The sequence below is a fragment of the Cnephaeus nilssonii genome, assembly GCF_951640355.1.
Source record: "Cnephaeus nilssonii genome assembly, chromosome: 8".
Lineage (NCBI taxonomy): Eukaryota > Metazoa > Chordata > Mammalia > Chiroptera > Vespertilionidae > Cnephaeus > Cnephaeus nilssonii.
This window is the reverse complement of record NC_137079.1, coordinates 100,212,345-100,238,332: the sequence shown is the minus strand read 5'-3', so window position 1 is coordinate 100,238,332 and position 25,988 is coordinate 100,212,345. Positions and strand designations below refer to the sequence as shown.

The 25,988-nt window shown below is 45.8% G+C and overlaps 1 protein-coding gene across 2 annotated transcripts in view; it reads left to right on the top strand.

The window, feature by feature from the left end:
• Nucleotides 1–3,331, top strand: part of FREM2 (FRAS1 related extracellular matrix 2) — a 337,043-nt gene extending 333,712 nt beyond the window's left edge. For both annotated transcript variants that reach the window (XM_079779003.1, XM_079779002.1), the window contains 2 exons: nt 337–483; nt 2,608–3,331. In XM_079779003.1, coding sequence (XP_079635129.1) covers nt 337–483; nt 2,608–3,120 — 660 coding nt within the window. In that variant the 3' untranslated portion in view covers nt 3,121–3,331. The remainder of the gene's footprint in view (nt 1–336; nt 484–2,607) is intronic.
• Nucleotides 3,332–25,988: the final 22,657 nt, after the last annotated feature.

Sequence of the window (25,988 nt, the reverse complement as noted above, 5' to 3'; positions counted from 1 at the left end):
TGTTGTAGGGTCTCAGGATGTATCCGAGGTCTCCCTGGTTGGAGGTAAGGCTGGGCTTCCAAACACAGCTGCTCTCCCCTTCAAGAGGGCGCAGTCTCTGCCAAAACTACATTTTTTTACTTAGGGTAAGTGCTTTGATCCAAACAATGAACTAGGTACATATTCAAAGTTAAGCATTTTTGTCTTATGTTTTAATATAATAACATCTTTTCAAATGAAACTAAATTGTGACATTTTATGGTAATTTGTACTTGTACAAAATTAATAGGAAAACATTCTAAGCTTGCATGATTTGGCATTTTCTATAGCAATCCTTATTTTTCTTATTTCTTAAAGGACAAAGCTCAGCCAGAGACACAAGCCACCAGTTTTGGAAATATTCTATTTAATGCCAAACTGGCAGCAGATGACCCTGAAGCTACTCTTTTAGTGAATCAGCCTGGATCCGATGGATTTAAAGTGGACTCAACACCACTCTTTCAGGTGGGCCAATACCAAGCTCTCTTACAATAGCTATGTAACCACATGCAAGTTACTTAATATTTAAATGCCTCAGATGTCTCATTTGTAATACAGTAATAATAACATGTCATTTGGTTTATGTGAACATTGAGTAATGCATGTAAACCACAACCAACCATACTGCACACGTGGTGAGCATTTAATTAACACTAGCTATTATTATTTTTATTAATGTATCATTATTTTTTAAGTCAATGTTTAATAAAGATCCTTATGCAGCCCAGAAGAAATCTAAATCTGATGGGTGGGAACTCTGCTTTCCTTATGCAAAATTTCCTTCCTGTTGACTTTTCATGACCATTTTTGTGTGAACTGTGGACTCAGACAAACAATGTACACAGCACATAAATCTCTACTCTCAAAGACTTTATAAACCAAGATAGAGAATTGTAACCTAGAGATAGACAGTAAAAACAGACACAGGTGACCATAACTACATCAAGCAAATAAGTAAGACAAATTCAGAGATGTGTTCACATTTTGAATCATTGGGACTTTTAGGATATTTACTAAAAATTGTTCAGATAGAATGGGTCGGAGAAATTTGTTACCCTTATTCAAACTAAAGAGAGAATCTTAAGGAAACACATTTTGTTATTCTGAAGTAGAAGTATGTATTTTTGTTTCTGTTATTACTGTTAACTCTGGAAGCATTTGACCTCTTCTAAATCCTAAAGGCTCCAAAGGACCATCAGAAAATCCCTTCTTTTCAAGCTCTGGAAAAGCAGAAAACTTTTCTATAGTCTTATATGTAAACTAGAGGCCCAGTGCATAAAATTCATGCATGGTGGGGGGGGGGGAGGTGTCCCTCAGCCCAGCCTGCACCCTCTCCAATCTGGGACCCCTTGAGGGATGTCCCAGTGGGTTCAGGCCTAAACGGGTAGTCAGACATCCCTCTCAGTATCCAGGACTGCTGGCTCCCAACCACTCACCTGCCTGCATGCCTGATCACCCCCTAACCATTCCCCTGCTAGCCTGATTGACACCTAACTGCTCCCCTGTCAGCACGATTCCCCCTAACTGTCCTTCCCTGCAGGCCTGGTCGCCCCCATCTGCCCTCCCCTGATGGCCCAGTCACCCCTAACTCCCCTCCCCTGCCAGCCTGGTTGACCCCAACTGCCCTCCCCTGATGGCCAGGTCACTCCCAACTACCCTCCCTCCCCTGAAGGCCCAGTCACCCCCAACTGCCCTCCCCTGCAGGCCTGGTCCCCCACAACTGTCTTTCCCTGCAGGCCTGGTCACCCCCAACTGTCTTCCCCTGTAGGCCTGGTCACCCCCAACTGTCTTCCCCTGCAGGCCTGGTCACCCCCAACTGCTCTCCCCTGCAGGCCTGGTCACCTCTAACTGCCCTCCCCTGCAGGCCTTGTTGCCCCTAACTGCCCTCCCTTGCTGGCCTGGGTCCCCCCCAACTGCCCTCCCCTGCAGGCCTTTTCCCTCCCAACTGCCCTCCTCTGCAGGCCTGGTCCCCCACAACTCCCCTCCCCTGCAGGCCTGATCACTCCCAACTGCCCTCCCGTGCAGGCCTTGTCCCTCCCAACTGCTGTCCCCTGCTGGCCTGATCTCCCACAACTGCCGTCCCCTGCTCGCCATCTTGTGGCGGTCATCTTGTGTCCACATGGGGGCGGCCATCTTGTGTGTTGGAGTGATGGTCAATTTGCATATTACCTCTTTATTATATAGGAAATGCAGCAGGACATACTAGAGAAGAGGTCCAAAAGATCTGAGTTCTAGTCCTTTCTATTCCACTTACTAGTTGAGTAACATTAGGCAAGTTACTTAATTGCCATGTATTCTTAGTAAGTTAGACTGATACCTAAGGTTCTTTACAGTTCTGACATCCTATGACTACAAGTTATAGATTACCAAATATTTACCAGCACATGCTCCCTTAATTGTTGAAACAAATAATTTAGAGTGTTACAGAAAGCCTTGCATATACTACACATGCAACAATAGTAAGTATATTAATTTAGCACACTAAATTAAATTAGCATTTATTATTACAACCATAATTTCTCTTGCAAATAGTCATGAATTATGTTGGCATAGTTACCATTTTCTAACAAACAGTGTTGTGTTTTTTAGGTCGCTCTGGGCCGAGAATGGTACATACACACAATCTACACAGTAAAATCAAAAGACAATACCAACAGAGGCATTGGCAAAAGAAGTGTGGAGTACCAGTACCACTCTGTAGTGAGTCCAGGAAAGCCGCAGCCAACTATCAAGAGCAGGAAGAAGAGGAAGATCAGGAGCACACCCCCACTGGTATGGGCAATTGGGGCTAAAAACAGCCGGGGAACAAACATCCAGCACATTTCCCTGGACCGAACCAAGAAGAAGCAGGACCCTAGAGGAAGAGTTCCTCCTGACAGCATCCTCCCCTGGGAGCACAACAGCCCCAGCTTTGAGGTCAGTCTGGTCATGGTCATGGGAGGCCTCGCAGTGGGATTACTCACCCTTGGCCTCGTTGCCGTTGCAGCAGTGATATGCAAGAGCAAGAGGAGTGCCAGGAGGAAGGATGCCCCAAAGGGCTCAGGCAGCAGTGAGCCCATGATGTCCCCACATAGCTACCACACCGATAGCTCAGAGGTTTGATGACCATGGGTGAAAGTCAACATTTTCCTCAAGTGCCTCAGACTTACAACAGAAATCCAAATGCTTCTATAAATGGCAGAGAATTGGGAACTTCTGTGATGAAGCTGCTTAGAGGACCTTACTGTGCTAATAACCTTTGATTTGAATTCTGTCTACTCTGTCATGCATCAAAGGAAATATTCAGACCACAGACCACATCTTTCCTCTTTCCCAGAAAGCAGCAACAATGTTTTCACACATACACAGAGCTATCAATGGACAGCAAAGAATGTACTTCTCGTTTTAGGCATTTTCGCTACACAATGGAGATGAACTTATTCAAAGGTGCTAATAGACTCTCTGAGAAGTTTCAGAGGCATCTATTGTATGAAATTTGAAGGTGCAAGTATCACATTGTTTCTTACTTGTATAACATTTTATTACTAGAAAGATTGTAATTGGTAGTCTGAGAAAATAATGCACATTGTTTATTATGACAAGTTTTCTAGTAGGTGAAGACAGCATAGAATTATGACCAGGGGTAACTCAACCCACAAATCATCTTTTCTACTACTTGGGAGGGAATAGAAGAAAAAATAAAGGGAAAGTAAATCACTAATTTGTATTTGAATTGTTTCTCATCCTCATCAGACCCTCCTTGTTTAATTTGCTTATTTAATTTTCAATTAAACTGAAGACTATGTTAAGTCTAGAAAGAATTGTTGAAGAGAGACTGCTCTGTTTTGGTAGAAAGTGAGAAATAGTAGAGTTCTTGCATGATCATATACCTTATTGGTGCTCAATATTTGTAGAAAATGAGAAGGTTGGTGACATTTTGACAGCAAAGAAGTGCCATAGAGTTAGATTCACATTTACAAGACAATGTTCTCTAAAAACTGAGCCTAGATGTTTTCAGTATTGAACCCACAAGTGATAATGAGAAACATTGTTATCTGGAGGAAGAAAGTGGTGTTTTTTAACATCATATGTTTAACAAAAGTGTTTCTTATACATACTTTATAGAATAAAAAAAAACATTTTAACAGATGATAATAGTACATTAGTTTAAACCTCAGAGTAGCATAATCACATGACCATGTCCAGAACTTAAATTGGCCATAGGACATTGTATTAGCTTCTAATCAGCATCTGCTCTAAACCATGGGAATCTCTGCAACTGTCACTCCAGAAGTCTTGGTGGTGGCCAGCATCATCCATCATATTCTTCTTATATCCAAAAGGAAAGTATCATTCTTTAGCATCTCTAGTTGAATAATCGATGCATTGTGGTCTCTCTCTGTACCTAAAAATATAATTTGTAGCACGACTTAGAGTGTTAAAAACCAGAGAACTTGATTGAATGAGCTTACTTGGCAAGCCTCCCATTGCCTTTCTGGGAAATGTGCTTTCACCATGGCAAAAATCTTGGTTTGAAATGAAAAATGTCATTGGTTTTATCACCAATCTTTGAAAAGCTAGTAAATGTATTGCAAGCAAAAGTAAGGTCGGGGAGGGGGGGAGAACCATACCTAAAAACTAACCTTTCAGTGTTGCCTGGAATACCCTTCCGCTTGCAGCCATAACCTGGCCACAGTGGACATTCTGGTGGAAGGAAGTTATTAGAAGACCAACCTTTCTTCAGGTCATAGAGGCGCATTTGTCTGATGTCTGTGAACACACCAAACATCTCTTGCTTGAAAGAAAAAGAAGCTACAGTGGTACTGGGAGAGAGGTAAAAAGTATCTAATACTTGCCTCTCTTCTTTTGGGAAGTTCTGAACTTCACATTCAAAGCCTTTTTAAAAAATAGATTTTCAACCAGTGTGCTACGGCAAGCACACTGGCAGGCTGCACGAATTTTAAAAACATTAAATATCTGACCATTTAGTCATGGGCACTGACCTCTTTTCCCTTAGATTATCAAATGAAAAAATAACAACAGTTAACACAACAATAGCCATCCAGTGGGAATAAATCTAAATTATACTTATTTTTTGTCAGAATGGCAAAAAGTATATTTTTTAGTGTGCTGAAGAATTTTAGTATTAGTTTATATGTGCCATGAGATGAAAAAGCTTGATAATTGCTAGAGTAGTGTATAGTCTCCTTCCATTGGGTAATTTACAAATATCACCTACCACTCAAATATCTCCCAAAGGACTTTAATAAATAGAAAGTACTATATAGCCCAGGAGTTCCCTCATCAAATATTAATAATTTCTTAATTATCCATTTTTATTTTTCTTTGCCTTTTGACAGATGACTAGCTACTTCTTTGGTTATCTTATAGCTTGTATAGGAATGTCTGGGTTAAGCAGTTTCAAATAGTTCATGGACTTGGTACTACTTAGCACTGGGTTCAATTTATGTAGACTGTTAGGGCAAGTACTCTCAATTAACTTGTTATTTTAGTAGTTAAGATGCTCAGGGCCTGACTACCATGCAATCCTGGGGAAGGGGGGGCGGGTCTCTGTCATTAAATATAGTAATCAGTGAAGCATCACTACAAGAAGTCGATTTTGAACTTTTGGGCCAGGTTACTTTTATACCATATTTCACTCTACAATGAGTTGTTCTAATGAGACTACTGTATATGAGTTGGAGAGCTTATAAAATACAGAATGTGTCTATGCTTTACAAACAAAGAGAACCTGTTTCTCTGCATTATTTTCTTAATATCTATTTACTTAATGTGTGATTTAACATACATTAATCATAAAAACTCTTTTTAGTGGAAAAAAGTATCAGACAAAATGCTTCATGACTCAATAAAACAGACTCTTATTTTCTTTTTAAACTTTATTTTTCAATTACAGTATACATTCAATATTATTTTATATGAGTTTTAAACTATAGCATAGTGGTTAGACAATTTTTACAAAGTGATTTCTCAGACATTTCCAGTACACACCTGGCACCATACTTAGTCATTACAATACTAGAGGCCCAGTGCATGGATTCGTGCTTGGGTGGTATCCCTCAGCCTGGCCTGCACACTCTTGCAATCAGAGACCCCTCAGGGCGATGTTGGACTGCCAGTTTGGCCCAATCCCTGCAGGCCAACCCCGAGGGATGTAGCAGTGCTGAAGCGCAGACGGCTTTGGGAGGACCCCCAGCCAGGCCAGACATAACTCTGCTGCCACTCATCCTGGCCCCACTGCACCCGCCGCCGCCATCTGGTAGCGCTGCTGTGGAGGTGGGAGAGGCTTCCGCTGCCACAGCTGCACTCTCCAGCCATGAGCCCGGCTTCTGGCTGAGCAGCACTTCCGCTGTGAGGGCACACTGACAACCAGGGGGCAGCTCCTGCATTGAGCATCTGTCCCCTGGTGATCAGTGCGTGTCATAGTGACCAGATGACCAATCGTTCTGGTCATTCTGGTTATTCGGTTGTAATGGTCACTTAGGCTTTTATATAGAGAGATTATCTACACTAATAAAAGAAAAACATGCAAATTAACCATCACTCCGCTACGCCCACCAGCCAATCAGCGTGAGTATGCAAATTAACCCATCAAAGATGGCGGGTAAATTTGCATATGCAAGTGGGGTGGGCAGTGCCATGGGCCACCCCTGGGAGTCCGGGTCCATCAGGGGCCAGGGGAGGCCGGGCAGGCAGCACCAGACACCACCAGCAAGGTACCAGTCCATCGGGGCCGGGGAGGAGGGGTGAGCAGCGACAGACACCACCCACGGGGTCCGGGTCCATTGCAGGCCCTGGGAGGAGCAGCCGGGCCTCCTTAGCCACTCCAGTGGGGCCCTGTGAACATCGCCACCCCAGGGAGGCATGGACTGGCCTGCCTAGCCACTCCCGTGGGGCCCCGGGAACATCGCTGCCCCAGGGAGGCGTGGCCAGGCCTGCCTAGCCACTCCCGTGGGGCCCCGGGAACATCGGGAACATCGCTGCCTCGGGGAGGCGGGGCTGGGCCTACTTAGTCACACCCATGGGGCCCTGGGAACATCGCAGGCACGGGGTTGCTGAGACCCAGACCGGGCCTCTGGCCACAGATTCACAGCTTCGCAGAGACCGACTCTACCAGGCCGCCCGGTGGCCATGTGGCTGGGCCACAGGGTGCCCGTTCAAGATGTGACACAGGAGGTGCAGGAGGAAATCCAGAGAATGGGATGTGGGGATTCAAGACTCACTTCCTTTGGGCTTTGTCCTTCTTGGTCTTGGTTCTTTTCTTTTGGGCCTGGAGGCCAAGCACTGCAGGAGAGAGGGATGGATGGAGGCCGGATGTGGAAGAAGAGGCGTGAGGCCCGACTGTGGGGCTGCCTGAGGGGCGGCTCCAGGGCGAGTGCCACAGCTTTGGCAAAGCGGCTGGCCAGGAGGCGGGTGTTCCAAGGGGCGCTGAACAGCGCCTTACCATCCCTCTATGAGGACACCCCACACAGGCACTGCCTTCGCCAGCAGGCTCTGGGCGACATCTGCAAATGCCACTGCAACCTCTAACATTCTGGGCAAATAACTGACCCTGTGCCCTCTGGGTACCAGGCTTGCTAGGAGTGTGCTGTCACCAATGCCATAGATCAAAGGCAAAAACCTGGCGAGGCGGGGTGCACCAGAGGGGGCTCGGGCTGGGGCAGGGGACCGGCGGGCAGGGATCTTCCTCGCCTGCAGGGAGAGAGGTTCTGCAGTGGCCCCAAGATGTAGGTGGGCCCGGCCAGGGATCAAGGGGCATGAAAGGACACCGGGCGGAGGGGCAAGGACCCGCAGCCCTGAGGTGGGGGTTGAGGGGCGGTGCCACCTCAGTGGAGGGGTGCTGCACTGCAGGGTACTGGACTCACTGATGTGATTCAGAGAAGCTCCCAATGCTAACCTGCCTAAGGCCTCGCCCAGGCAGCCTTCGCACTTCAGAGGCGGCGACTCCTGCTCCCGCCTTGACCCAAAAGCAAGCCCGTGCCACCCTACCCCATGGCAGAGCATGCCTAGGCGGTGAGTGCAAAACCTTCCACCTGCTCCGGAGAAGTGGGGGCAGTAAAGAATGGGGGACAGGGCACCGGGGAGAGGAAAGAATGTGGAGCATCCGCAACGAAGAGTTGCTCGAGAAAGAGGCTCAGAAGCCTGACGGGAAGGTTTGTTCTGTTTGCCCCACAGCTGCCCCTTAGGAAGCGCAAAGAGCATGGCTCTGAGGGCTTCCTGTGTGCTGAGTCAAGTTCCACAGCCAACTGGAATTGGCCTCAGTTTCCTGGTCTGTAAAATGGATTAAGCGTGTCCCAGTGCCTTCACTGAGCTTTGATGGCCAATTGAGATACTATATAAAGAAAATGAGGGAAGAAGTGAGAAAGAAAAGGAAGGACGAGCAACACAAAAGAAAGACTGAAAGGAACTTGTAAACCCATTGTCACTTAAATAGGGAATATAGTCAATAGTGTTGTAATGATGGTATGATGCCAGGTGGGTACTAGAAATATCGGGGAATACTTTGTAAAGTATATGATTGTCTAACCACTATTCTGTAACTAATATAAAACCTGAAACCAATACAAAATAATATTGAATGTAAAGAAGTGAAAATTGGAGTGAAATTTTAATAAATTTCAAAGTTTAAATAAAGGCTGTAAAGGAAGGAAGGGAAAAAATAAAAATAGTGTTTTTCATTTTACCACTTTATTGTCTTTTCAGTACATGAAAAAGACAGTTGTCTTTATATGGTGCTTTTATACTTTTCTAAGTCATTTTAATTTCAGGGCAACTTAAAGACAAGATAATTATTCCCTCCACTATTCAAAGAAAGGAAATATTGGTGTCTGGCCCCAATGATTCAATCGTCAAGCCCTTATTGTAAAGCAGGGTTAGTGAAATTTTCTGTGAAGGGTCATATCTATACTAATAAAAGCCTTGGGGGTGATCAGGCCAGCAGGGGAGGGTAGTTGAGAGCAATCAGGCCAGCAGAGGAGCAGTTAGGTGTCAATCAGGCCAGCAAAGGAATAGTTAGGGGGCAATCAGGCAGGCAGGTGAGTGGTTAGGAGCCAGCGGTCCCGGATTGTGAGAGGGCTGTCCGATTGCAGGTTTGTCCCTGTGGGATCGGGCCTAAACCTGCAGTTGAACATCCTCCAAGGGGTCCCAGATTGAAGAGGGTGCAGGCTGGGCAGAGGGACACCCTCCCCAGTGCATGAATTTTGTGCACCGGGCCTTTAGTCCTATATAATAAAGATGTAATATGCAAATTGACCCTCATGCCATAGCACAAGATGGCCGCCCCCATGTGGTCAAAGATGGCCACCACAAGATGGCCAGCAGGGGAGGGCAGTTGAGGGTGACCAGGCCAGCAGGGGAGGGCAGTTAGGGGCAACCGGGCTTTCAGGGGAGGGCAGTTAGGGGTAACCAAGATGGCAGGGAAGGGCAGTTGGGGGTATTTGGGCCAGCAGGGGAGCAGTTAGGCATCATTGATCAGTTGGCAGGGGAGGAGTTAGAGGGTGATCAGGCTGTTAGGCAGGCAAGCAGTTGGGAGCCAGCAGTCCCAGATTGTGAGAGGGATGTCCTGTGGTATCAGGCCTAAACTGGCAGTCAGACATCCCCTGAGGGGTCCCAGATTGGAGAGGGTGCAGGCTGGGCTGAGGGACACCCCTCCCCAGTGCATGAATTTTATGCACCAGGCCTCTAGTTGACTATATATGCTGTATTTATATACACAGACCCTTATTTTTCATTATTGTGATACTATCAGACCATACACAAAGAATAATTTCTCATAGAGAACAAGATTTAAACAATAACAGCTTCTTAGGTACTCAGTAGCTTCTGACCCTAGTTAAAACAAGGTATTATTGATAGTGCACACTAAACTCAAAATTAAATATTAAGCTTCAGTGACTCTCCTAGCATATAAACTGTTAACATAAAAACATTCAAACCTGTAAATAATTTTTGTGAGTTTATTTGAGCCAAACTGTCGACAATTGCCAGGAAGCAGAATATCAATGGATTGGGATAAAGCTCCGGAGAATGGCGGTTTTTCACCTATTTTTATGCATTACTAGAGGCCTGGTGCATGAAAATTCATGCACTGGAGGGGGCGGTCCTCAGCCTGGCCTGCCTCCTCTCACAGTCTGGGAGCCCTCAGGGGCGGGAGATGACCCAGCAATCAGGGGAAGGTGATGCCCCTATCACACCTCTGCTGCTACCACTGCTGGCAGCACAAGCCTTGGCCAAACCTGGTTACCTGAGCCTCAGGCAGCCCTGGGTGGCTGGGCAGCCACAATCCAAGGCTTGCCTGCTCCTCAGGCTGGCCCTGGGTGACTGGGGGGCTGAGGAGACTGGGGGACTCTGGAGGCAGGCGCATGGATCGGCTGGGCCTGCTGAGGGCAAGCCCGGCCTTGCCGTGTGCCTGCTACCCCAGCAGGGCTGAGGGGACTGGGCACCACCATCTTTGGCTGTGGGCGCCGCCATCTTTGCAATGGCATGAGGGTCAATTAGCATATTCCATCTTTATTAGATAGGATAATCAAAGGAGAAGACATAAATGGGTTACATGAAATCTATTGGTAGTAGATTAGGAAGGTGGGAGAAAGCAAAGTGGGGAGACCTCTGGGATTGGATAAAAAGTAAAATGATAGACACATACTTCTTTTACTTAGGTGAGTACAGGATAGTTAACAGTCAACAATAACATGATAACAATAAAAATGAAGAAATTTATGGTATCTGTCCTGGTGCCCAGGGGCATTTGGTTGTGCCCTGAGAGGTCCAGAAAAAAGGGAAGTTACAAGTTACCCTGATATTTCAATGATACATTGTTATAGATGCAAAAAGACAATAAGATCAGTTAAGGTAAAAATTGACCTTGTCAGGGAAAATACCAGCCTTGGAGATGACTGCCCACCATAACTGCTTTTAGTTAAAGTTTAATTTCAGACCATCCTTTGTGGTTACATAAGGTTTTGAGTTTGAAAAATTGCTATGCTGGCCTTCCCTGAGCTTGTCAGATTATCATGTGACCCCTTTTGTCCACACATCCCCCTTTTGGTCATAAATTAATCCAAAGGATGCATAGATGACCAACCTTTTGATTGGATAATGGAGTCTGGAATCCCACAGTGCTAGGAAGGCTTGAAATTCCTAGGACGTCTCAATGTCAGCATTTGTCTTACTGAACAAGGTAGACCACTGTGGATGGGGCAAGACCATAAGCTTAGATGGCATTCAAAGTCTAATTATTATTCAAAATAAAATACAGGTAAATGGGAGGCAGTCAGATCCTATACGCCCTTGTTAAAAAGTATTCTGGATCATTCCTAATTTTTGAGCCACCATGATCCGAGTCTTTTTTGCTGTTTGTCTTAAGTTTTGTGTTGTTTGTTTGTTTGTTGCATCTAATATAACATTTACGTACCAGGAATGACAGTAAAAATATTAAACCGGTAACACTGATTTGGAACAGAAAATGTTTAATATTAGACAAGGAAGGATCTGAGGGGGAACAAGTATCTATTATTATCCAGAAAAGTTCTCATTTTTCTTCTGGACAGTTAATTTCATCTATTCCTATATTTACACAATATTCATCTAAAATACCCATCTAGATTAGATCTATACATAATTCTATCAGGGGAATTATTAAGGAGGTGTTCTTGGAAAGGTTTGTCAAAGGTAGGTCCTTTATAATAGATTCTAGAGGCTCAGTGCACAAAATTCATGCAAGGGTGGGTTCCTTGGGCCTGGCAGGCAATCAGGGCCAATTAGGTTCCCCGCCTCCCCACCTCCTCCTTCCCTTGCTATCCACCTGGTTCCCTGTCCCAGCCTGGGGCCATTGGATGATCAGGACCTGCTGGCCAGGGGGAGAGACTGGGGACGGGACCCAGGAGGTTGGCCTGCTGGCCCTGAGGAGGGAGCCAGCTATTGGCACCCCTGGGAAAGGGGCCATGTCTACTGCCACCCACCCACATTTCCCTGTCCCAGCCTGGGGGCCCGGCCCTGATCAGGCAATCAGGGCCTGCCAGTCGGGGGTGGGGGAGGGGAGATTAACCGGCAGGCACCATAGGCAATCAGGGCCTACGGGCTGGGGGCAGCTCTTGTGTTGAGTGTCTGCCCCCTGGTGGCCAGTGCGCATCATAGTGACTGGTCTTTCTGGTCGTTCCATTGAAAAGGTTGCTTAGGCTTTTATATATATAGACTAGAGGCCTGGTGCATGAAATTCGTGCATGGGAAGGTGTCCCTCAGCCCTGCCTGCAACCTCTCCAATCTGGAACTCTTTGAGGGATGTCCAACCGCCCATTTAGGACTGCTGGCTACCAACCGCTCACCTGCCTCTGCCTGATTGCCCCTAACTGCTTCTGCCTGCCAGCCTGATCACCCCCTAAGCACTCACCTGCCACCTGATCGACACCTAACTGATCCACTGCTGGCCTGATTGCCCCTAACTGCCCTCCCCTGCTGGCCTGGTCACCCCTAACTGCCCTCCCCTGCAGGCCAGGTCACCCTAACTGTCCTCCCTTGCAGGGACACTCCTCCAGTGCATGAATTTTGTTCACTGGGCCTCTAGTAACAATATAAAAATCATTTTACATTCATTAAATCAATAACAATTAGGTGATATAAGAACAAGGCTTGAGCAGCATCAATTTGTGAGTATACACGTTTTGTTGATGTCTTGGGATGGCTGCCTGCCTCCTCTGTAGTTGGCGGCTTCTCATCCTTGAGATGAAGGTGAGTGTCAGAGACAGAGAAAATGTCCATTTGTGGTTAGGTACCTGATAAGGTAAGATCCCTTTAACACTGTTGGAGAGAGTCTTTCATTAATGTATTTCCCAAAAATCTCCAGGTTTTCGTAGTCTTTGAATCTCTGTTTCCTGTGAATGAATGTTACTGATTTGTCAGTTCCTACAACGCAGAATGTCTGCTTTTTAGTTTTCCTTATATTTGGGAAACAAAAGATTTAAAAATCAACAATATTTTAAACAGAGTCATAAGAATAATTATTCTCAATTCATTTAGTCCCATAGTTATTTTTGTTTATCCTGATTATTTTCCAGTAGCTTTTTGAATTCAGTTATTCCTTGAAGTTCTATAAATCTTCATCCAGTTCAAAGATATTACCTGCTTAGAAGCCTGCAAGTTAGAGTAGGTTAGAGTCCTTTTCATGGATTTTTCTAAAGATATAATATACCTACAAATGCATCAGAGTAAAGCAACAGCTGTCCATGAATGACAAAATTTAAAACTGGCATGGTTATAGATTTAATTATAATGCAATTGATTTAAACAAAACGATGCTTTTCTATAAGATATAACATTCCAAAACAACAATTTCTTGGTAAATACTAATTACTGTAAAATGACATAGAGAATAATATAAAATTTGTATACTTTTAGATGCAATATATAATTTCAGCATATAAAGAATAAATCATATGTAAGATTTTAAAACGTGGCACATGGCTTATTGAAAGTGGTATATTGAGCATTGAAAATATTTCATAAACTCCCAATATGTGAAACACAGATATCCAGAGTATCACAGGGAATCATTATTTTTGGTTTGCTTGGTGTCCCTGACTGGAAACATGCGAGTTTCCTGTTTGAACTTGGCTCTGAATCTTTGCAAGTTCCTTTCTGAAGCAGACTAAAATTTCTATAACATTAATTTTATCAAAATATCTACACTAACAAAAGAGAAAGATGCCAATTGACCATACCTTCGTGATGCCCACCAGCCAATCAGGAGTGAGTATGCAAATTAACCAAACAAAGATGTTGGGTTAATTTGCATACACAGGCGCCCAGTGGCCGGGTGTGGGACACTTGCACTGCCCCAGCCGCTCCGGGCCTCTGGGCAGCGTGGGAAGGCGGAAAGGCGGCTCCAGGTAGAGCGAAGGCGGAAAGGCGGCTCAGGGCCGGAGCATAGGCTGTGCCAGCAGCCAGGGTAAGGAAGGCCCATTCTGCACAAATCTTCGTGCATGGGGCATCTAGTATGTATATAAATAGAACATCGTAATTTTTATTTGACAAAGCTTCCCATGTAATTTCAAGTATATTAAATTGGCCTAATTTAGTTCAAAAATATATCTTGTAAGAAGAGAGAATAAATCCTTGAGTTATTCCAGGCCCATTGGAATAACTCAAAGTCATCTCTCCATTAAAGTCTTAAAATTTAAACTTTGGAAAGATTGTCAAATATAATTAACCAAAAGATTATATTATAAACTCTTTGTAAATCTAGGAAAAAAACATATAGTTTATGGTAATAACTCTAAAAGACATTAATCAAACTTAAATCAGGTTTAATATTAAAATTTTTACCAGATCACAGAATTCTGCTTAATTTATATAAGTATTTAATCATTTTTTAAATTAGGCCAATAAGAGATTATATCCTAACCACATGATCTCACTCATTTATGGAAAATAAGGAACATTATAACCTGATAAACAAAAAGATAGTTACAGAGGCAGTAAAGCATCAAACAGACTGTCAAATTACAGCGGGAAAGGTTGGGAGTGTTGGGGAGGGGGGAAAAGAGATCAACCGAAGGACTTGTATGAATGCATATAAGCACAACCAATGGACACAAGACACTGGGGCTGGGGGTGGGGAGTTGGGATGAGGGCATGCAACAGGGGGTAGGGGAGGCTGAGGGAAGGTCAATGGGGGAAAAAGGATATATATGTACTACTATGTATAATACTTTAAACAATAAAAAAAGAGAGATTATATCCTAGTAATGCCATTTGGAGGCTAAAAATTTATCACATGTAATACACAGACAAACACATACCACATAAAGACCATACACATAAAGACCTTAACATAATTTGAACTACTAATTCTTGCAGAGAAAACACAAGAATTTTTTCCCTCAAAAATTAATTTCCATACCTGATGCATTCTATTATCACAACCATATAATTTCTCCCAATTTAATTTGAACTTTTAACTCTCAGAAACCTCAATTTCCAATAATAACCAAAATAAAATGAGTGACCAGTATTCCTTAGACTGATGTTTATGAATACATTTTAAACACACACTCACTTTCAAGAAACACACCTTCAAGTACCAGACATTCTATCAAAAGCTTAAATCCATCTTACAGTTTTTTGGCTATAAAGAGAAAAGCAGGCGAATTTAAAGCCTTATTTAGCAGCGAATGTTTCAGTATTTCATGTTATTTCAAAATATCTAGAAATTCAATAACCTTAAATAAAATTTACTAATTTAGAAAGGAATAGTTGAAATAAGTTAAAAGTGATTTGTTTGGGTGGCTATCGTCCGAGATTTATATTTATAAAATGTCCCAGATCAGAGTTCCTGGTATTTGCATTTCAAAGGTCCTTGGACTTTGGTTTTGGCAAGCCAATTATAGCATTTTGAGCTGAATAGGGGAGGTTTGGGGGAATGTTAAAGGATTTACTGGGCTTTGATGTTCTGGAGCTGCACCTCTGACCCTGCAAAGACTGCATAGTAAAACAAGGAAAGTACTTTAATTCCTCAAGTATTGGCAAATGTTGGCAAAAGGACTAAGTAAGTAATCCATTTTGAAATGTTTCTATTTGAGTATATTTTTCTCTTAGGCTCTGTAGCAATTACAGAGAGATTAGTTTATAGGTAACAATATAGCTGAGTGCCATTTCTGATTCATAATGGCTTACATATATGGAAAAGATACCTTGATCTAAGAAGGCCTCATTCTCCATTCACTTCCCTGTGAATGTGAAAACAAGTTTAGCTGCAGGGTAGCACTGCTCTTAATGGTGCCATTAATTGGCCAAATCTCCTCATTGTCCATATTGGATAGCAATGATTTTAAAAATCTCTATCAGGTGAATTGAGACTGAACTGACCAGTAAAATATGTTGCCCCTTAACATGCCCTAATTGAAAGGGAACAGGTACTGATTTTAATACAGACATTGGTTGCTTAGACACCCCTCCTATTTGTACAGAAGCTTTACTCTGAGGGAGAGGAAGCTTAGATGGGTAGGATTAATAAAGTAGCCCCAGTATCTACAAGGGCCTTAGTAACTGCCCCTTTTATGATAATTTCAATTTCTCCTAAAGTATCAGTAAGGAGAAGGGGAAATAACCTCCCATAGTCCCAGAGCAGCACTATGTTTGCTTCTGTTTTCTCTTTGTAAATCACACTTCAGGTTTTCTTTTTAAACAATCTATCTATACTAATAAAAGTCTAGGTGGCCCTCGCCACAAGATGACCACCACAAGATGGCCGCATGCACAGCAGAAGTGGGGCCCAGTGGCCACTCCACACGATGAGGCCTGGGGGTCCCGCTGCTCCATGTGGCACGGAGGAGGTGGGTCCCAGAGGAGGAGGGAAGTTGTAGGCAATTGGGCCTGCAGGGGAGGGTAGTTGTGGGTGATTGGGCCTGTAGGGGAGGGCAGTTGGGGGCGATCAGCTGGCAGGGGAGGGTTGGGTGGTTATTAGGCTGGCAGGCAGAAGTGGTTAGGGGCAATCAGGCAGGCAGGAAAACGGTTAGGAGCCAGTCGTCCCGGATTGTGAGAGGGATGTCTGACTGCCGGTTGAGGGTGCTACACCCTCAACCGGCAGTCGGACATCCCCCGAGGGGTCCCAGATTGGAGAGAGTGCAGGCCAGAGTGAGGGACACCCGCCCCCGTGCACGAATTTCGTGCAGTAGGCCTCTAGTATTCTATATAATAAAAGGGTAATATGCAAATTGACCCTAACAGCAGAACAAACTGGAACGACCAGTTGCTATGATATGCACTGACCTCCAGGGGGCAAACGCTCAACCCAGGAGCTGCCCCTGGTGGTCAATGCGCTTCCACAGGGGAACGCTGCTCAGCCAGAAGCTGGCTCATGGCTGGCCAGCATAGCGGTGGTGGCAGGAACCTCTCCAGCTTCTGCAGCAGCGCTAAGGATGTTTGACTAATGGCTTAGGCCTGCTCCCCATGTGTCAAACATCCCCTAAGGGCTCCTGGGCTGCCAGAGGGATGTCTGACTGCCAGCTTAGGACCTATCCCCCAGGGAGCAGGCCTAAGCTGGCAGGTGGACATCCCCCAAGGCCTTCCGGACTGCCAGAAGGTGCAGGCCAAGCTGAGGGACGCCCCCAAGTGCAGGAATTTTTGGGCACTGGGCCTCTAGTATATATACAAAAGGCTAATATGCTAAGTGTCTGACCTTCTGAATGGTTGCTATGTTGCACACTGACCAACAGGGGGCAGATGCTCAACACAGGAGCTGCTGAGCTACAGTAACTTGGCAGCAGTGGTTCTTGGGTGACACACCCTGAAACCAGAGAGGAGAGAGCCTGATTCCTTGCAGGACTGCATGCTTCCACCTTCGGCCATTGGTTATGTTGTTGCTGGGGCACTGTAGGCCCTGAATCTCATTTACTGCACAATTGAGTTTGTGTTCTACACCCTGTACAACAGCAACTTTGCAGAGGGCCCTCTCGCACTCCGGGACCTCTCAGGGAATGTCAAAGAGCCAGTTTCAGGCCAATCCACGCAGACTCCACCTGATGGAGGGACCCCGCTCACTCACAGATGCCGGGGAAGGACCACAGGAGTTTGTCTCCAGGGTATGTCCGGTCCATCTCACCCGGTCCTGCCCCACCGTCTTCCTTCTAATTAATTTCCTTTCAATGAGCACGAATCCATGCACTGGGTCACTAGTCTTTCTTATTGTGGAAGCCCCTTTCACGTCCCACGTGATTCAGGGTTCCGGTTCAGGGTTCAGGTTCTGGAGAAGGCTGCACACAAATGAAAAGAGACTTTAGAAAAGATTTAATTTGGGAAATGGGGGCCAGGCGGTAGTCCAACTCTAGTGGGAGAACTACTACTCACTCTGGCTTTTCCATCCCTTTTATTAAGATTAAAATTATAGGATATACCCATATCTCCTAGGCAGAAAACTCCAATAAAAGCCAATCAGTGAATTTAGGACTACCAGGTGGGGGCTTCTTCAATTACCAATATCTAATAATTAGCTCTGACCCTTTAGAGCAATTAAGGTTGACCAGCCCTCCAAATTCCCTGTCCACAGCTCTCTATTATTAAAAAAATGATCAGCTTCCGGCACTTATGATATCCTGGATTTTTACAGCAAAAGATTCCTCTAAAGTTTCACAGCAGACCTTATTTAGTAATTCTGTTGCCTTGCTCTCAGAAACCAGTACGTGTATTAATTGGAATAGGTCAGAATAGCCAGAATGACATGTTCTAACAGTTAAATTTTTGTGAATCCATCAGGGTCCTGGATAAAATCAGGAACAATTGCTGGTTCCTCTCTAGCTGATATCAGCTATTTTCCAAAGGGAGCTGTTAGAATTCCTATTCTCAGTTTCCTTTGTCAGTGGTTGTAGAGGAGTGGTTGTAGAGGAGATGGTTGTAGAGGAGGAAGAAGGGTGAGGAAAAGTCAAGTCCAGACAAGGAAGCTCAGAAAGGAAGGGGGAGAGGAATGGGGTTTAGGCATTTATTAACTTCAGAATAGTTCTGAGACAGTCTCTAAAATTTCTTATTAATTTCCATCTTTTTTTTTTTTTTGGAAGAATTTTTTTCTATACTCCCCCTTACAAGCCTCTAATTTCCAAATCAAGATCTGCTTCCTATATAGTCATTCTGTTTATTTTCAGAGCCAGCATTTTTCTAATTTCTGCCTGCAAAATATTAATGTAGGCACCCAAAGACAACTGCAATTTGGCCTAAGTTGTTGTTTTCTAGTTAAATCTTCCCGTTTCTGTAAAGTACTTACAAGTAAAGGCTTCCTATCAGGAGTATTAAATGAGGGCTGGGGTTTGGGAGCTTCTGGCCTTAAAGGCACAATTTCCTGTGTTAATTTATTTTATTTGGGGATATCTGTAGTCTGAGCAAATTTTCTAGACATATTATGTAGTGGGTCAAGTGTGACCTCAGTTTCTCTCCTGGCTATCTAAAACAACCGGAAGGATTTGGGGCCCAGGCAGACAAAGCCTTATGATGGCCCCCTGAATGAGCCAATTAGTTAATTACAGTTGAGTTGGGACTTCTCTATGGGGCTCCTGCATTCCTGACACCTCCACAAAGATTCTTAGTCACTTAAGAACACCTGAGAATTGGACTGGAGGGAGGATGTGCCCCTTTATCTTTGGAGCTGAATGAGTTCAGCTCTCATTTATAGAGGGAAGGTTTTTATGGCTCAATCTCTCAGAAAGCAATTCCAATTAAAAAGGCAAAATCAAAACCACCTATTTTTTACCTCCAGTACCCCCTTAGCCTGCGTTCTGTCAACCCTTAACCTTAGTTCCACCTCGAGGATTTTAAAACGCAGCTCAAATAAAGTCAGACCCTCTACCAAAGCAAGGGGAGGTCCTGGATCCAAGAGACAGCTCACCCACATTCACCCAATGGGCAGGGAACCAGCGGGCTCAATGGGCCCCTTGCTGGATCCTAGCACTGGGTCCAGGACTACAGCATAGTCCTGGGTGAGCTTCTTTGGAATCCTGTGGACTATGCCAAGTAATGTTAATGTAAAAACATTCAAAACTGTATAGAATTTTTGTGAATTTATTTGAGCCAAACTGTTGATAATTGCCAGGAAGCAGAATCTCAATGGATTGGGATAATGTTCTGGAGAATGGCAGTTTTTCACCTATTTTTATACATTACTAGAGGTCCGGTGCATGAAAATTTGTGCACTTTGAGGGAGAGCGGTCCCTCAGCCCGGCCTATGCCCTCTTGCAGTCCAGGACCCTTTGGGGGATGTCCACCTGCCAGCTTAGACCCGTTCCCCAGGGAAGCAGGCCTAAGCCATCAGTTGGACATCCTTAGCACTGACAAGGAGGTGGGAGAAGCTCCAGCCACCACTGCTGTGCTCATAGCCATCAGCCCAACTTGTGGCTGAGTGGAGATCCCCCTATGAGAGCACACTGACCATCAGGGGGAGGCTCCTGCATTGAGCGTCTGCCCCCTGGTGGTCAATGCACATAATAGTGACCGGCTGTTTCTGGTCATTCTGCCGTTAGGGTCAATTTGCATATTACCCTTTTGTTATATGTACACTAAAGGCCCGGTGCGCGAAATTCATGCATGGAGGGGGGCTGTCCCTCAGCCCGGCCTACACCCTCTCCAATCCAGGACCCCTTGGGGGATGTCCAACTGCCGGTTTAGACCCTAAACCGGCAGTTGGATATCCCTCTCGCAACCTGGGACTGCTGGTTCCTAACCACTCATCTGCCTGCCTTCCTGATCACCCCTAACTACCTCTGCCTGCCTTTCTGATCACCTCTATCTGCTCCCCTGCTGATCTAATTGCCCCTAACCACTTCTGTCTCAGCCCCTGTACCTGGGTCCCAGGTTTCGCTCCTCCAGCCAGCCGCAGGCACCTGGGACCTGGGCTTCCCTCCCTCTGGCAGGCCACAGGACCCCCGGGACCCTTGGGCTTCCCTCCCTCTGGCCAGCTGCAGGCCCCCCAGGACTCCCAGGGTTCCCTCCCTCTGGCCACTGCAGCCCCCGGGGGCCCAGGCTTTACTCCCTCTGGCCAGCTGCAGGCCCCCTGGGATACCCAGGCCAGCCGTTTGCTGTCAGTTGGACTTTGAAATTTCATCTGCGAGTGAATACGGGAAAATTTAGGAATTTCCTTGAAGAGAAACACACCCCTCACTGTGCCGCCGCTGCCTCTGCCACCGCCGAGGCCAATGCCACCGCGGCCTGGAAATTCCCTAAAGGGTACATGGGAATAGAAACAGGAATGGTAAGCTTCACCCAGGCTGGCTGCAGGCCTGCGGGACCCCCGGGCAGGCAGCCCACTGTCAGTTAGACTTTGAAATTTCATCTGCGAGTGAATACGGGAAAATTTAGGAATTTCCTTGAAGAGAAACACGCCCCTCGCTGTGCCGCTGCTGCCACTGCCGCCACACCACCGCGGCCTGGAAATTCCCTAAAGGGTACATAGTAATAGAAACAGGACCAGTAAGCTTCGCCAGGGTTGGCTGCAGGCGCCCAGGACCACGGGCAGCTTCGCCCAGGCCCTGCCTTTGTCAGGAAGGACGTCTGGAAGATGTCCGTCTAATTAGCATATTACCCTTTTATTAGTATAGATTATAATCAAAGAAGAAGACGTAAGTGGGTTACATGAAACCCATTGGTAAATTAGGGAGGTGGGAGAAAGCAAAGCGGGGAGACCTCTGGGATTGGATAAAAAGTAAAATGACAGACACATACTTTTTTTACTTAGGTGGGTACAGGATAGTTAACAGTCAACAATTAACATCATAACAAACAATGAAGGAATTTATCATCTCTGTCCTGGTGCCCAGGGACATTTGGTTGTGCCCTGAGGGGTCCAGAAAAAAGGGAAGTTACAAATTACCCTGGGTCCCAGGAGGAGGGAATCCTGGGTCCCAGGTGCGGGGTGAGGCAGAGGCAGTTAGGGGCGATCAGGCTGGTAGGGGAGCAGTTAGAGGCCATCAGGCAGGCAGACATTGACTTGTAACTTCAATGATATGTTATTGTAATGTAAAAAAAAAACCAATAAGCTCAGTTAAGGTAAAGATTGACCTTTTCAGGGAAGATACTGGCCTAAGAGGTGACTACCCATAAACTGTTTTTAGTTAAAGTTTAATTTCAGACCATCTTTTGTGGTTACTTTAGGTTTTTGAGTTTGAAAGACTGCCATGCAGGCAGACTGAGCTTGTCAGGTTAGCATGTGGCCCCTTTCATACACAAAACCATGGAACATTAGAATGCATAAGTATGTTGTAATGATGATTTTATTTATTCCAGTTTATTTCCTTGATTAACCTTTACTGAGTGCTCACCTAGGAGTATCAACTTTGAGAGATTATATAGAAGTCAAGCTACTATCCCTGCACTTGGGCAGATTATAATCCTATATAATAAAGAGCTAATATGCAAATAGTCATCACACCCTCACGCCATCACTCTGTAATGGCTCAGACACTCAACACTGTGGAGAGAGGAATGGGGACCAGCCAGGCACAAAGGAGCTTGCGAGAGAGGAATGGGGACCAGCCAGCCTGCGGCCCAGGAGCGGGACAAGTCACCCGCCCCACAGTCCTGGGTGCCAGCAGCTGCACCTGCACCTGCAGCCCAGCAGAAAGACAAGCTGCCCGCCCTGCAGTCCTGGGCACCAGTGGCTGGGGCTGCAGCCCGGGAGAAGGACAAGCCGCATGCCCTGTGGTCCAGGGCGCCAGCGGCTATGCCTTCACCAGCAGTCCAGGAGAGGGACAATCCGCATGCCCCATGGTCCCCGCATTCAGGGGCGCCAGTGACTGCACCTGTGGCCCGGGAGAGGGACAAGCCATCCGCCTGCCCATGGTCCCCTGTGGCTGTGGTCGGCCCAGGCGAAGCCAACCCAGGTCCCGGATGCCTGTGGCCAGCCAGAGGGAGGGAAGCCTGGGACCAAGGTGCCTGCAACTGGCCAGAGGAGGGAATCCTGGATCCCAGGTGCGGGGCGAGGCAGAGGCAGTTAGGGGTGATCAGGCCAGTAGGGGAGCAGTTAGAGGCTATCAGGCAGGCAGACAGAGGGGTTAGGGGTGATCAGGCAGGCAGGTGGAGGGGTAAGGGGTAATCAGGCAGGCAAGCAGTTAGAAGCCAGCGGTCCCAGATTGCAAGAGACAGTGAAACATCCCCCGAGGGGTCCTGGATTAGAGAGGGTACAGGCTGAGCTGAGGGATCCCCCTCCCGTGCACAAATTTCGTGCACTGGGACTCTAGTAAAATATAATATTTCTTCTTTTTTTCTTTTATTAAATGTGTCTTTATTGTTGAAAGTGTTAAAATGTCCCCTTTTCCTCCTATTAATCTCTTCTGGCTCATACCTGCCTTCACCCTAGGCCTTCAACACACTATTGTCTGTGTCCATTGTTTATGCATATCCTATATAATAAAAGCCTAGGTGGCATCACACCCTCACACGATGCCCTCAGTTGACACCCTTGCATGACATTGTCACAAGATGGTTGCCACAAGATGGCCACCACAAGATGGCTGTGAACACAGTGGAGGCGTGGCCTGACGGCCATTCTGCACGGTGAGGCCTGGGGTTCCTGCAGCTCTGGGTGGCGCAGAGGAGGTCGGTCCTGGAGCCTCCACCACCTCACACAGAGGAGGCAGGTCCCAGCAGAGGAGACAAGTTGCAGCAGGGGAGGGCATTTGTGGGCGATCAGGCCGAAAGGGGAGGGCAGTTGGGGGCAATCGGGTCAGCAAGGGAGGGCAGTTGGGGATGATCAGGCCAGCAAGGGGAGGCAGTTGGGGATGATCAGGTCTGCAGGGAAGGGCAGCTATGTGTGATCAGGCTAGCAGGAGAGGGCAGTTCTGGGTGATCAGGCCAGCAGGGGAGGGCAGTTGGGGGTGATCAGGCCAGCAGGGGAGCAGTTAGGTGTCAATCGGGCTGGCAGGGGAGTGGTTAGGGGGTCATCAGTCTGGCAGGCAGAAGCAGTTAGGGAAAATCAGGCAGGCAGGCAGGTGAGCAGTTAGGAGCCAGCAGTCCCGGATTGTGAGAGGGATGTCTAACTGCTGGTTTAGGCCTGATCCCACAGGAGAGGGTGGAGGCCAAGCTGAGGAACACCCTCCTCCCATGCACGAATTTCGTGCACCGGGTCTCTACTATATATATAAATTGTTCAGTTAATCTGTTTACACCCACCCACCCCTACCTCCCTCTGAGATTTGACAGTTTGTTTCATGTTTCTGTGTCTCTGTATCTATATTGTTCGGTTTATTTTGTTCTTTATATTCCACACATGAGTGATACGTGTCAGTCTCTGACTGGCTTATTTTGCATAACATAATACTCTCAAGGTACTTCCATGCTGTCTCAAAGGGTTAGATAGCCTTCTTTTTTTACTGCTGCATAGTATTCCATGTTGTAAATGTACCACAGGTGTGTGTTTTCATCCACTCATCTTCTGATGGGTTATTTGGGCTGTTTCCAGATCCTAGCTATTATAGATAGTGATGCTATGACCATAGTGGTACATATATTCTTTCTGATTGGTGCTTTGGGTTTCTTAGGGTATATTCCTAAAAGTGGAAACACTAGGACAAATGGCAGTTCCATATTTAATTTTTAATTTTATTTTTTTTAATTTAATAAAGCTTTATTATTCAGATTATTACAATTGTTTCTCCTTTCCCCCCCGCCATATCTCCCCACCACCCAGTTGCCACTCCCCCTCTGCCCTTACCTTCCCCCTGCTGTCCTCATCCATAGGTGTATGATTTTTGTCCAGTCTCTTCCTGTACCCCCCACACAGACACCCCTTTCCCCCTGAGAATTATCAATCCACTCCCATTCTATGCCTCTGATTCTATTATGTTCACCAGTTTATTCTGTTCCTCAGATTTTTAATTCACTTGACTTTTAGATTCACTTGTTGATAGATATGTATTTGTTGTTCATAATTTTTATCTTTACTTTTTTCTTCTTTTTCCTCTTTTTAAAGAATACCTTTCAGCATTTCATATAATACTGGTTTGGTGGTGATGAACTCCTTTAGCTTTTTCTTATCTGTGAAGCTCTTTACGTGACCTTCAATTCTGAATGATAGCTTTGCTGGGTAGAGTAGTTTTGGTTGTAGCTTCTTGCTATTCATCACTTTGAATATTTCTTGCCACTCTCGTCTGGCCTGCATAGTTTCTGTTGAGAAATCAGCTGATAATCATATGGGTGCTCCCTTGTAGATAACTAACTTTTTCTCTTGCTGCTTGTAAGATTCTCTCTTTGTCTTTTGCCCTTGGCATTTTAATTATGATGTGTCTTGGTGTGGTCCTCTTTGGATTCTTTTTGTTTGGGGTTCTGTGTGCTTCCTGGACTTGTAAGTCTATTTCTTTCATCAGGTGGGGGAAGTTTTCTGTCATTATTTCTTCAAATAGGTTTTCAGTGTCTTGCTTTCTCTCTTCTTCTGGCACCCCCATAATTCGGATGTTGGTACGCTTGAAGTTGTCCCAGAGGCTTCTTACACTATCTTCAACTTTCTGAATTCTCTTCTCTTCTTTCTTCTCTGGAGGAGTGTCCTTTGCCTCTTTGTATTCCAAATCTTTGAGTTGATTCTTTGGATCCTCTAGTCTGCTGTTGGATCTCTGTATAATATTTTTTATTTCAGTCAGTGTATGTTTAATTTCTAGTTGGTCCTTTTCATATCCTCGAGGGTCTCATTAAATTTATCAGCCTTTTCCATGAATTCTTGAAAAACCTTATAACCGTGGTTTTGAACTCTATGTCCATTCGTTTGTTCTCCTCCATTTCTTTCGTTTGTGATCTGATTCCTTGCCTCCTCATTTTTTCTGCTTCCCTGAGTTGGTTGGGTAGCTTTGTGTACTAGGTGTCCTATTGGTTCAACGGGTCAGCCTCCCAGTTACCTGAGGTGGACACTCTTGGTGTACCCCTTTGTGGACTGTGTGTACAGCCTTGTTGTAGTTAAGTCTTGATTGTTGTTGGTGTCACTGGGAGGAATTGACCTCCAGGCCAATTGGCTGTGAGGACCCGCTGTGTCTATAATGGAAGAATTGCTATGCTGGAGACATGTTTATGGGGCAGGACTTGTTCCAGTAGGGCTTTGGTGCTCACTGAGTCTGCCTCTTGAATGTGTACCTTATGAGAGTGGTTGAAATCTGGTGTCGTCTCACACCGACCACTAGATACACTAGTGTCTGGATTTCCAATGGGGTGCAGGTCAGCTACTGTCTGAGGCCCCCCAGCAGGAGCTACAGCAAGAACTACAGTTTTCTCCTCTTTTCTTGGGCAGTTTTGGAGCAGTCTGACTGGAGCTTCAGTTAATTTGGTTAAGCTGCCACAGAACAGGCCATTTATATGCAAAAGCTGCTGTGTGGAGCCTGGGCAGGTTTGTAGAATGTGCGGGGCAGGGTCTCAGGGTGGTGCGGGGTCTCAGGGTGTCACTAGGCTAGGGTGTGGCAAACGGCGATGGCTGCCATCAGCCGTCTTTGCCTTTCTGCGTTTCCAAGTCTCTGCATCTC